This window comes from Anguilla rostrata, chromosome 12, assembly GCF_018555375.3.
Source record: "Anguilla rostrata isolate EN2019 chromosome 12, ASM1855537v3, whole genome shotgun sequence".
Taxonomy (NCBI): Eukaryota; Metazoa; Chordata; class Actinopteri; order Anguilliformes; family Anguillidae; genus Anguilla; species Anguilla rostrata.
This window is the reverse complement of record NC_057944.1, coordinates 25,837,975-25,850,023: the sequence shown is the minus strand read 5'-3', so window position 1 is coordinate 25,850,023 and position 12,049 is coordinate 25,837,975. Positions and strand designations below refer to the sequence as shown.

The 12,049-nt window shown below is 48.0% G+C and overlaps 1 protein-coding gene across 1 annotated transcript; it reads left to right on the top strand.

Moving 5' to 3' along the window:
* Positions 1–1,922: 1,922 nt before the first annotated feature.
* six5 (SIX homeobox 5) lies at positions 1,923–11,369 on the top strand. Its single transcript, XM_064303519.1, has 3 exons — positions 1,923–2,686; positions 4,140–5,656; positions 6,000–11,369. The coding sequence occupies exons 1-3, from the start codon at positions 1,992–1,994 to the stop codon at positions 6,722–6,724; spliced, it is 2,937 nt and encodes a 978-aa protein (XP_064159589.1). The 5' UTR covers positions 1,923–1,991; the 3' UTR covers positions 6,725–11,369.
* Positions 11,370–12,049: the final 680 nt, after the last annotated feature.

Genomic DNA, 12,049 nt, shown 5'->3' with positions numbered 1-12,049 from the left:
GTGTGTGTGTGTGTCTTGAAGGTGCTGAGTGTGTTCTGCACTGTGTGTAATCAGCTGTGTGCTGCTCGACTCTACCGCACACTACTCACATTTACATGAAGTATACAGAGCAGATGGGTCATTTGCACACTGGCCACAGCCACAGAGACAACACACCTGGGGATGCAGTCACAACAGACAGCAACCCCCGCGCCAGGGACACACACACTTTCTGCTCCAGGGTCACACCAGCACACATGCTTTCTACTCCAGGGACACGCCCGCGCACACACTTACTGCTCTAGGGTCATGCTCACATGCACGCTTTCTTCTCCAGCATCATGCCAATATGCATGCTTTCTGCATGCACGCTTTCTGCTCCAGCATCATGCCAATATGCACGCTTTCTGCTCCAGGGTCATGCCCACATGCACACTTTCTGCTCCAGGGTCATGCCCACATGCACGCTTTCTGCTCCAGGGTCATGCCTGCACATATGCTTTCAAGACCCCAACATGGGGAACTGGGGAGTGGAGAGGGCAGCCTGCACATATGCTTTTTTTCCGGAAAAAGAAGCGCAGCCAGCTCCTTCCAAAATATCTCTGACGCACACATATAAAAACAGTAAACACCTGCTGTAGCTATTTCACTGGGTCTGGATCTGTGCATTGGCTGTGGTGAGATGCATTTCAAAAAGATGCTCCTACAGCTCATTGTCCAGTGGTACTGGTACTGGCAGACATGCTGCTATATATATAGATAGAGTGTTTGAATACACACACAAAAAAGAAAAAAATCACCAAAATTTCAATCAGGGCAATACAGCAAGACAGGATTCAGTAGCTAACGCTACTACATCAGGAAACATACGATATACAGACAAGTAGAACCACACACACACACACACACACACAAACAAATGTGTGTGTAGCAACAAAAAAAAAAGGCTGCATAAAAAACAATAGTAATAAGCTATATTTTATTCTAAACAGTATAGGAAAACTGTATTCTTTCATTCTAATAAATTTTTCTCAGAGCAAACGTTTCACTTATGATATAATTTTGTCAAGCCTATGGTAAAATATGGTGTTCAATCTTTCATGTTATGTTTTGCATGAATTTTTTTTTTGAACCAGCAATAATTTTATTTTCAAAAAAGCCAAAATTATGGGAACCCCTTTTTCCAGTATTGTGAACTGTCTCTCCACAAGGATTACACTACTCTTTTTCTGTAGTGTTTTATGATTGTACTACTATAAATAAAATAATACAAATTTCTGGTCTTTTTCAGCATAAAATGTATCTCATTAATTATATTAATACAGCCTTTTCAAGGGTGCCAAAAATGTTGAGGTGACTGTACATTGTTGACCTGTTCTTTCCCAATACTCCAATGGCACATTTACATGCCTCTTAAATCATTTGAATGGAAATGGCATTGAAGGATGATGTGTAGGGCGCCAATAGGTTTCTGCACTGTCTATACCAACGTGATAAGAAGACGGGCAGCGCTGGCCAGACCCTTATTACTACAAATTTGCATTATAATGAACCAGTGAAAATAAGTCTTTAACGTGCAATAAATATATGCCTATGAATAAATTACCCACATAAACAGATATTGAAGACTGTGACGGGACAACGCAAGTAAAGAGCGAATTGTGTTCCTGCGCCTTTCACACCAAAACGATTTATGAGGGAGGCCTGGCTCAAATACTTCGGTGCGTCGTATGAACTTCTTGTTTGTAAATGCGAAGAAATGAAAATCTGTTAATAGGCTGAACAAGAAAAAGTTCAAGATTTTATAAAATCTCTGAAACTAGGCTGTACAGCAGAACGACTGTTTCCACGAGCTATTAGGCAAGTCTAATCACTCTACGTAGCTAGTTCAGGAGGATTGGGGAAATTTAGGGGCGTGACGTTTCGATTGGCTGCAGGCGCTCGTAGACGGAGAGAAGGGGAAAGAGTGCGAAGGGGAGGGAGGAGGAACTACAGAAAAAGTTAGTCTAAAAATGGCTTCCTTTTCTTTGGAGGCAGGAGTAGAAACTGAAAACTCCTCACCAGAATCGGCTCCGGAACCGGGGAAGTTGAAAGAAGAGAATGCGGACCCCGACGACGATTCAGAGCAGTTGTTTGAAACTTTCGAGAGCTCTGCGCTTAGCTTCTCGACCGACCAGTTAGCATGTCTGTGCGAGGCGCTTCTACAGGCGGGCAATGTGGATCGCCTGTGCAAATTCCTCTCCTCCATCCCTCCGACGGCCGACCTGCTACGTGGCAACGAGACCCTATTGAAGGCCCAAGCACTGGTCGCTTTTCACCGGGAGGAATTCAAGGAGATGTACGCGATTTTGGAGAGCCACTACTTTCACCCCAGCAACCACGGGTTCCTTCAGGACCTTTACTTACAGGCGCGCTACAAAGAGGCAGAGAGGTCCCGGGGTCGTACTCTGGGCGCAGTTGACAAGTATCGACTGAGGAAGAAGTTTCCCCTGCCAAAAACAATCTGGGACGGAGAGGAGACCGTGTATTGCTTCAAGGAGAAGTCCCGCAACGCGCTTAAGGAATGCTACAAGAGCAATAGGTATCCGACACCAGACGAGAAGAGAAACTTGGCGAAAGTAACCGGACTCTCTCTCACTCAAGTCAGTAACTGGTTCAAGAACCGTCGCCAGAGAGATCGAACCCCGTCCGGTGCCAACAGTAAAAGGTACGGCAAGTCTTCTCACCTCCAGCACTCTTCCACTGTTATGGTTCTCATTTCTTGATAGCTTGTTTCTTGATTAAAGGTCCCGGATCTTATTCCTCCTTCCAAGTGTCTGCAGTATAAACAAATGTATTTTATTTTCGTTCGCTGTATATACTTTAGGGGGAAAAACAGTTGACAGTGAGACGCAGAACATTACGCTTTTCCGGCAGTGTGCGTTTAGCCATCAAGCAGTGGGCCTTGACGTAGAGCCATATAAACAGCTAATGAAAACCATGTATACAAGTAGGCTAAATATGCATTTGGTACAAAAAAGAGGCATCGGATCTTGAGACAACAGTAACACTGGGGACGGCGTGTTAGCAGGCTTAGACGGCAATAAGTATTGTTAACATGAACGAAAGTAATGTAGCGAGCTCATTAAGAAATTGAGAGGAGGTGCAGGTATAATCATAATAGTACCCTGGTCTGACATGAAACTCGACGAAAAAGTTTAAAGCATGACCGAAGTTATTACACCCATCATACGACTGCACAAAGAAAGCCACACGCTCTAACAGACAAAATAGTTATCTTCTCTGCGTTTGTGTGACTGGCAAATGAAGTTGCGATTGGAGCGAGACGAAAATATCAAACTTAAAGGCCAGATAACGACCAGGGCAAACCAGAGAGCGTGTTCCTTTGTTGTGAAATGTGAGCTCTGGGAGCCGAGGGTGGCTCGTGTTTCCTGAAACCCTGCACCGCAAAATCTCCCCGCGGTTAACGTCTTTCTCCATAGCCACTGGGCCGCGGGGAGCGATAAAGAGGAGCCAACAGGTAGACAATGAGTGTTTTCTAGTTGAATTTTAAATCAAAGCGATTGTCGCAGACGTGGAATCAAACTTCACAATTCACTATTAACGTGTTTCTTTTCAGTGCATTTGTTTTCTGAATTCCACGGTGAAGCTATCCCTTCTGTAATGAATACGTTACGTAAGCGTACTGCAGGTTTTGTGTTCTTTTGGTTGTTTGCGACGTAATTGTGTTTCACGCATGCAAGATGCGGAGGGGGGAGGTGGGTGAGCCCCGATCAGTGAGCTTCCCAGTTTTATCTTATCGGGGAGTTCATGTGGAGGCCTTTGAATGCGAGGCGCTCTCAGTTTTTTATTGGTGATAACGAGCCTGTCTTGCGGCTTCCGTAGAAAATAGCTGGTGGATGTTTCGAGGAAAATGCACAGTGTTATTTGTAATGAAAATCACCGGGTCAGAATTGTGAAGATGGAGACAATTGTTGGCTTTGTATCTCTTCATCTAGATTTCTCCTGGTCTTCTAATCTTTTATCCTCCGGTCTTCCTTCTTTCATTTCGTCTCCCTTCTCCCTGTAATTTTCCTCTTTCAATCTGCTGGCTCATGTCCTCATTCTTTCACCCCATGCCCCCCCCCCTCTCTCTCTCTCTCGCTCTTTCTCTCTCTCAGTGAGTCTGATGGAAATCACAGCACAGAGGACGAGGCCAGCAGGGGTGGTCTGGAAGACATCACCTTGACACCTGTCGCCCACGACAACCCCGGATGTACCACAGCCTCCCTCATCTCCCTCTCTGGCACTCCCTGCAGCTCTGGAGGTCAGCTGCTCCTCAACGGTACCGGTGGTTTTCTCACCACCTCTCACCCGCTTCTCCTTAATGGAGGCTCCCTGCTTTCGGGGCCCGGAGGGGGGGTCATCATCAATGGGCTTACCCTGAGCGACGGGCACACCATCCCCCTGAGCCCAGTAATGGGCAACCCTCCTCTTCTCCTCAACGGGGCCCAGATCATACCCAAAATAACCGGGGGCGTGGACCTGGGTCCCGAGGACCAGGCCGGGACCACCCAAGCTGCCCTGCCCGCCATCGTCCTGAACCCCGGCGTCAATCCCAGCACTGCTGTGTCTCTCCCGCTGCCGGTAGACACCAAGCCGACCTCAAGCAGTGCTGGAGCCACGGTCATCGCCACCGTCGAGTTCATCAGCTCCTTGGCTGTGCAAGATGGCCTGACTGTGAAGCCTGAAGGCGATGCCCAGACCCTGTCCCCCACTTCTGCCTCCCCAGCCACCCTTCCCTCTTCTGCCCTGGTCCAGACCAGCAGGCCATCCGAAACCCCTGCCCACACGGTGGCCCGATCCCAGCAAGGCCAGGTGGTGCCCATGCCTGCCCAGAACCCGGAGATGGTGGTGTTTGCCACCGCTGGGTCCCAGCTGACCCCCAGTAGCCAGATCTGCCAGGTGGTCTCCTCGTCCTCTGGCCCCGTGCCCCAAGTGCTGTCTCTGCCCCAGGTGGTCCCCTCTATCCAGGGTGTTCCCGTGTCCCAGCTGGTCCAGCACCAGGCTGGCTCGCAGGTCTCTCCGTGCCCCCAGCTGGTGCCTGTGTCACCCCTCACCGCGCAGCTCCCCCACGGGACCCCCGTCCCACAGTTCCATCCTCAGACCCTCCACATCGCCTCCCGCCTGGCCCCGGCCCAGCAGCTGCTTGGGTCCTCCACCCCAGGCGAGGGTGCCGCATCCATCTCCCAGCAGGTGCAGGCAGGGCTGGCGCTCCAGCTGGGCGACCAGCCAGCCCCGGCCACCACCCCTCTGTCCACCCAAATACCCGGGACCCAGATCATCCCCATCTCCTCCCCGACGCAGGTTGTCCCTGCGGCATCCCAGACGGGCCAGGCCACCGCGACCCACCTGGTCCCCCTGTCGCTACCCCAGCTGGTACCTGTGTCCTCTGTGCCTTCCGCCTCCTTCCCCCAGGTGGTGCCAGCCTCCCCCTCCCTCTCTTTCTCCTCGCCCAGCGGGGCCTTTCAGATCCTGACCTCCAGCACAGGGCCCAGCATGGGTGTGGCCCAAGGGGCATTCAGGGTCAACCAGCTGGGGCCACTGCAGACTGTGGGGGCCCCTGCCGGCGGTGCCTCGGGGGTCCAGTTCCTGAACTCTGCACCCCAGTTCATTCAGCTTCCTGCAGGCTCCTCTGGTAAGTCACACGGGAGACATTTCTCTTGCAGCTGTTCCAGCAGTTCCACATTATTCCAACTCCTTATTTAACCATTAGGTTTTTTGGAATGTTTTTTCAAAAATTCTAAATCTGTGTTCTAGAACTCCATTGCTTTCATTTGCCGGTAGTGATTGTTACATCCGCATTAGAATGTTAAGAACATTCTAATCACAAATTTGTGATCTTACACCTTGAAGGGTAAAAACGCTGTATGCAAACTGGTTAGGCCTATGTAATTGCATTTGGTTGCTATTAAATTACATTCTTAATTTGTTATTTCTCTCTCTCTCTCTCCATTGAAATCTCTCCCTGCCCCCTCCAGCGGGGAATCTAGTCCTTGCAGGAGGGATGGGTGGCAGTCCCATTCTCACTGGCCTCAGCATCCAGCAAGGCAAGCTGGTCCTGACCATCCCAGCAGGAGTCCAGTTTGCCAACCTGCCCATCAAGTCTGGCCTGGAAGAAGCCTCCATCGCTGCCAGTGTTGCCCCCAGCAACGGGGGCTTGCCCCTCACCCCCATCATCTCTCTTGCGCCCACCCCTGCCCCAGCCCCTGTCTCTTCCTCAGCCTCCCCCACCCTCTCCTCCACCTCCTTTCAGACTCCAGAAGTCTCCCTCGGGTTCATTGGCTCGTCTGCGCTCTACTCCAGTCCTGAGCCGGGGGCCCCTGCCACGCCCGCCTCGGGCGGGGCCTCCCCGCCCACTCCGCAGCAGGCGCTGAGCCCCGAGAGTCTCCTGTCCCGCAGCCCCGCCTGCCCTGTCTCCCTGTCGGCCCCCGCGCAGCTCCCCCCCTCCGCCTGGAGCCCTGTGTCCCTGCCGGGGGCCGCTGGCCTGGCCCTATTCGACGTCCGCGGGAAAGGGGAACTGGGAGATGAGCAGGGCCTGCTGGGACTGGCCGGCAGTGAGGGGCTCCTCCTTGGGACCTCCCCTCTGGATGGGGATGTCGGGGGTGCGCCGAGGGGGCTGGAGGACTCTGAGGACGCGGACGGGGATCCCAAGATCCTCACCCAACTTCAGTCTGTGCCGGTGGACGAGGACTTGGTTCTGTGATGCGGTTTTCCAGAGGGCTGCCCCTTTCTCAACCTCTTGTCCACATCCTCTTCCCCCCCTTACCTCCCTCCCACCCTAATCCACCCACCCCCCCAAAATCCAAACCACCTGCAGCTTTGCCGGTCATCCAGACCTGGGCAGTTTGGTGCACGAACACAAAGACCTGAGGTGTAGGGTCCCCTGGGACAAGAAATGAGTGCAATAGAGGAGGAAGAAGGGAGAGGGTCATGCTCAGCTGACAGAGGGCCACATAGGAAGTTGAGGCTTGTGGGGGCAAGAACAGTGGTTCACCAGTACTGTTTGGATGTCATGTGACTTTGATACTGGAGGTAGAGACTCCAGTTTTGGGGGTTTGAGAGTGGACAACCTCACTCTTTCTCTTGCTCAGCAAGGGAAAAACATCAGCTGCCATTTTGGCAGTGGCCAAGACACTCCAATAGGGGAAGTTTGAGGTGTTCCTGCTTCCTGCCTTTTTTTGTGTACTACCAAGTTTTGAGTGCCTTTTTGGGTGTCCCCAAATCAATCATGGAGAGCCCTGATTGGGGCGTGATGATTCTTTTAAATGCAGGCAACAAAGCCTCGTTGTGCCACATGGACAATCCCTGTTACTGAAGTTTTGTAGAAATTTGTAAGCCGTGGAGGCTTTTTGATTCCCGTCCATCGCCTGTCAAGCCTCCTTAAAACCCGAGGGGAACTAAAGCTGTGAGATCTCATCGGATGCCTGCGTGGACAAAGCACGGCAGTCACAGGCCTCGTCAGGCTGTTTCTGAAAGGTGTGGAAACGCAGGTGTTGAACAGGCAGGTGCTTTGCGTTTGTTGGGCTGCGTAGTGTCTCTCGGGCAAATATCTGCACCTAGCTCCTTAACAGGCCAGTGGTGGTGCTCAAGGAAAGAAGCGGGACGGTGTTCCCAGGAGGGTGGGACACCGGTGGGACACAGGCCCCATGTTCTGATGTCGTGGGGGCTACGTGTGCCATTTCAAAGGTTCATATTCCACCTGGCTGAGTCGCCCACATCTGAGGCCTCCTGTCTTCGCTTCTGTCGAGCAAGCGGCCCTGTTCACACTTGGCTATGACCTCCTGGCTGATACTGAGATTATGAGATTACCAAGAAGTTCCACATGAGCATAAGGTTTCTCTTTGAGTTCATCTTGGATTTTCTCTTCAGATACTTTTGTATATCTTTTTGATGCCGATATTGACATGCACAAAACTAAAACAAAACACTACATTTTTTTAACACTATGCAATCAAACACATGAATTAGTTTTTCTATACAGGTCTATATAACTAGCAATACGTCTTTTAATATTATTGCTTTTTTTCCACATGTATAAGGATGTTCCTTAGAAATAGCAAGTGCCTTTTGTCCCAGGGTCCTTGGGTTGCTATGTAAATGCAGTCTTTATATTTCATTTTCTAGTTTGTACATTAATGGCCTAATTACTTGGCTGAGTTCTTCTACGGTTTAAATCAAACCAACTTGCTAATCTTATTACAATTTTATCATGAGATTTTATCTGAGTTCCAAAATTGTAAACAGTGTGAGTAATACTCATTCCATTAGCCCACGGGACTCAAATTCTTCAGTGCACTTCACATCAAGAGAAATTCACTCCAGTATGTATGAGTGATAGTGACAGTGCCCCAGACACAGCTCTGTATGGAGCCTCACACTACTAACGGTGATTAAAATAAGGTATTATCCCTACTTGTTCGATTGCCATTGCTGTTCTTAGGAAGAAACACTCCAGCTAGGGTACTGTTTTAACTGAATGCTGAGACTTGCATGTGTGTGATCTGTTTTCATGTGTAGACTCCTTTAGAAGGGTAAAAATGTAATTTTCAAAAAAGAAACCTAGCCCAAAACACGGGAGTGTAATGTTGAATGTGGTCGTGAAATGAAATGGTTGTTTATGGTCATGTTACAGAACAAGAAAAGCATCATCTTCATGCAGAACGTTTGATTCATTGTACTGTAAGAGCTCTAGCTGTTTTTACATCTGTAGACATAGACGCATGTCCTGCTTTAACACACAGTTACAACGTCAGTTTCTTGAATGCCATAGGATGATAACTCTTAAATTCTGCTCTGTACAGTAGGATAAGATGATGTTTTCTGATCACTGCATGTCATGTAGTTGGGATCAGTGTGGCTTTGCGTGGCTTATTTCTGGGCACATTCTGACCCAAGTGACTGATCCAGGATCTGCTCACCTCCCCTAATCAGAACCACAGCATTTCTTCATTCAGAGTGGATAAATATGCAAACATTACCCACTCTAGATGCAGCAATGCTATGGTTGCTGGCAGGACCAGTGATTTGGGCAGAATCTGTCTGGCTTCACAAATTGGCTGCAAACGCAGGACATGCTCTGATGTATCAATATCTTTCACTAGTTTCTGCTGCTACCATTCTGAACCCCCCCCCCCCCCAACCTCACCCACCAAGGGAAAATATGTGGTACCCATGTTGACACTCCAGTTAATGGGAAATCACTTTTCTGACATGTTGCACTTTGACAAACTGTGCAGTTTACTTGCATCTTTTTATTTCAGGAAGTCAGCCTAGTGTCTCCTCTTACTTTCTTAGACACGTAAGCAACAGGTTATATTCTGTTACAGTGTTTTAGCAACATTAGGACAATGTTTTGGGTTCCCTGGGTCACTGTCTGCTAGAAGAGAATGCTTGTTCATGCCAATTTTGGGAATGTATCCTATTTGGCAGCCCCTTTAAACTTCAGCATGTGCCTGTGTACTTATGACATGTAGCTTATAGTTGTACATAGCAAGCATACTATTCCTCAGGTGTAGTTATATATTACCACATTCTGTGTGTCTTTTAAAAATCAATCTTTACTCAGATGTCACATGCTTGCATAAATCTGTTTTTGTTGGTAAAGAAGCCCTGGGCCTAATTTAGCATTATGAAATTTTCGGTTTGAATATGACATTGTTATGGATTTTAAAATCTGCCTATCATGGTCTTTCAAATTTGAAGGTTAAATGTGAATCACAATCGCATCTACTTTCTACTTTTTTAGAATACAGGTTTTGAAGGAGAACTTCAAATGTGTGTGTGTGTGTGAGAGAGAGAGAGTGCGTGCGTGCGTGTGTGTGTGTGTGTGCGCGTGTGTGTGTGCGTGTGCATGTGCGCAGACCTAGGGCAATGACTGAACCAGTGTAATTTAGGGAAGTGGACATTAAGTCTGACTCGCACTCCGGAAACTGTATAAAATATGAGCACTAATTATGTGAAGCATAGGCTACGTTCAGACTGCAGATAAGTGGCCCAATTCCAGGTTCTCCCCTTATGTGGTAGTTGGATGCGATTAGAACAGTATACAAAGAAACCACATAGAGTCGTAACTTAATATAAAATAAAATTGGATATGTAGCCTTGTGACTCAAAGTTCAAATTGTTTTATCCACGCATGCAAAGACATGATTGGTACAGAAGGGCATGCCCTGCCCAATTGGAGGTATGAACGTGAACAGTCCGACTTAAAAATCGGGCTTGAGGAACAAATTGGAGTCGAGCATTAAGGCCTGCAGTCTGAATGTAGCCGTAGTGTCTGGTTTAAAACGGTTCATCTGTTTAAGGTTCAGGCCTTCTGGACCACAACTGCACAATACAGCTGTTAAGCTTTACCTCCAACCAAAAAAAAAAAAAAAATCTAAAATCTTTTCATTTTCTTTTATTGTGTGTCTTCTAAACTTGCATTACAAGCAGGCGTCAATCTGTTTCTGGCTGGAATTCAGAACATCACGACGAAAGTGTCTTCGCAGGGAAGTGTTTTGGCCTGTAGCCTGATGACTGCAGTTTCATTTTCAGCTTCCTCCACGTGCGATTTCGCTTTCTAAAATACTCTAATCCCAACGGGATCACCAAACAAACCCTTAGTATTGACTTTTTTTTCCCGGAAACCTTGTTCATTCTCTGTTGTAAGGTCAACTAATTTTCTATGGAAACGTATACATTTTATATGCATATATACTCTAAATAGGACATTAACACTTGTAGGATGTTTGCCAAAGGTTTAAGTTGTATCTTTGTGAAATGCATATTGTATTTTTTTGTATTGATAAGTGTATGAGTGGGTCTCCCAAGCCCCAGGGCTCTTGGACTTGATTGGGAGACCATAGACATGAGCTTCTGTGCCTCATGGCATCCCATCCTTGCTGGTTTATTTGCTGCAAAAGGAAGAGAGAATCTGTTACGGCTGTGTCTGCTCCTGTGCGCTCGCGTTCCTGTGGGGGTTTGGACGTTTTTTTCCCCATTTTGTTTGAATGGCATTTGTGAATTTACCTTTTGTTTGAGTATGCCACCATCTACCTTTCTCATGTGCACTCTTGCTCATTCTCGCTCTCTCTCTTCCTTTTCTCACGCGCACCGACACATGAAACCTCCAGCTGTTTAACCAAAGTTTTCTATTTCACTTTTAATAAAGGGATTCATTTTGAGGAAAGAGGAAAGGTGTTCTATGGTGAAAACACCTCAATTTTCTATTTTCTTTTTTTTTTTTTTACTCAAAGGTATTTTATTTTTATAAACCATTTTATGACATTGTAATAAACATTTTAAATGAACCTTTAAACATTTTTAATGTCTGTGTTGTGAGTTTTAATTAAAAGCGGTCACATTAATCTTGCTTCTCTGGTTCTCAAATGGATGGACACAACAGGCGTTAGCGAAAGTTGCAGTATCAAATCTTAGACTCCTAGCTTCCAATCCTTTAATTTGAATAGGAAATTAGACCACTTTCACATTCAAATGTATGCATATTTGTGTTTGTAGAACACCACCATGCATTTGTTATGGACGACTGAGAATAAAACGGAAAAGCACTGGTCCACAAGCGACCGCGCGCGTGTGTGCGTGCGCGTCCCTGTATATACAGTGTTGTGTAGGTGTCGGAGTGTGTGGAGGGGCAGGGATTTGGCATGGTGTGTGTGTGTGTGTGTCCCTGTATATACAGTGTTGTGTAGGTGTCTGAGTGTGTGTGGAGGGGCAGGGATTTGGTATGCTGTGTGTGTCCCTGTATATACAGTGTTGTGTAGGTGTCAGAGTGTGTGTGGAGGGGCAGGGATTTGGCATGCTGTGGATGAGTGGGTGTTGTTCCAGCCCCTATGCGCTCGGGTTACCTGCGAGTTGCGCTGTGTCTGGGCGTGTCGGGCGGTTCCGCGCGCTGATGCACATGCTCTCGTTAACACACACAAGCGAGAACCTGCTGACACACACGCAGCCCGGGCAGCGGAGCGAATGAACCTGAGCCTCCTCTGAAGGAGAGACCCAAAGACCCCTGCACTCGGCCAATCAGCCGGAG

What these genes read in the sequence shown, in the direction of transcription:
- six5 (XM_064303519.1), top strand. Translation starts at nt 1,992, where the DNA reads ATGGCTTCCTTTTCTTTGGAGGCAGGAGTAGAAACTGAAAACTCCTCA. An exon ending in TCCGGTGCCAACAGTAAAAG is followed by an intron (nt 2,687 to 4,139) that starts GTACGGCAAGTC and finishes TCTCTCTCTCAG; the next exon opens with TGAGTCTGATGGAAATCACA. An exon ending in GCTTCCTGCAGGCTCCTCTG is followed by an intron (nt 5,657 to 5,999) that starts GTAAGTCACACG and finishes TGCCCCCTCCAG; the next exon opens with CGGGGAATCTAGTCCTTGCA.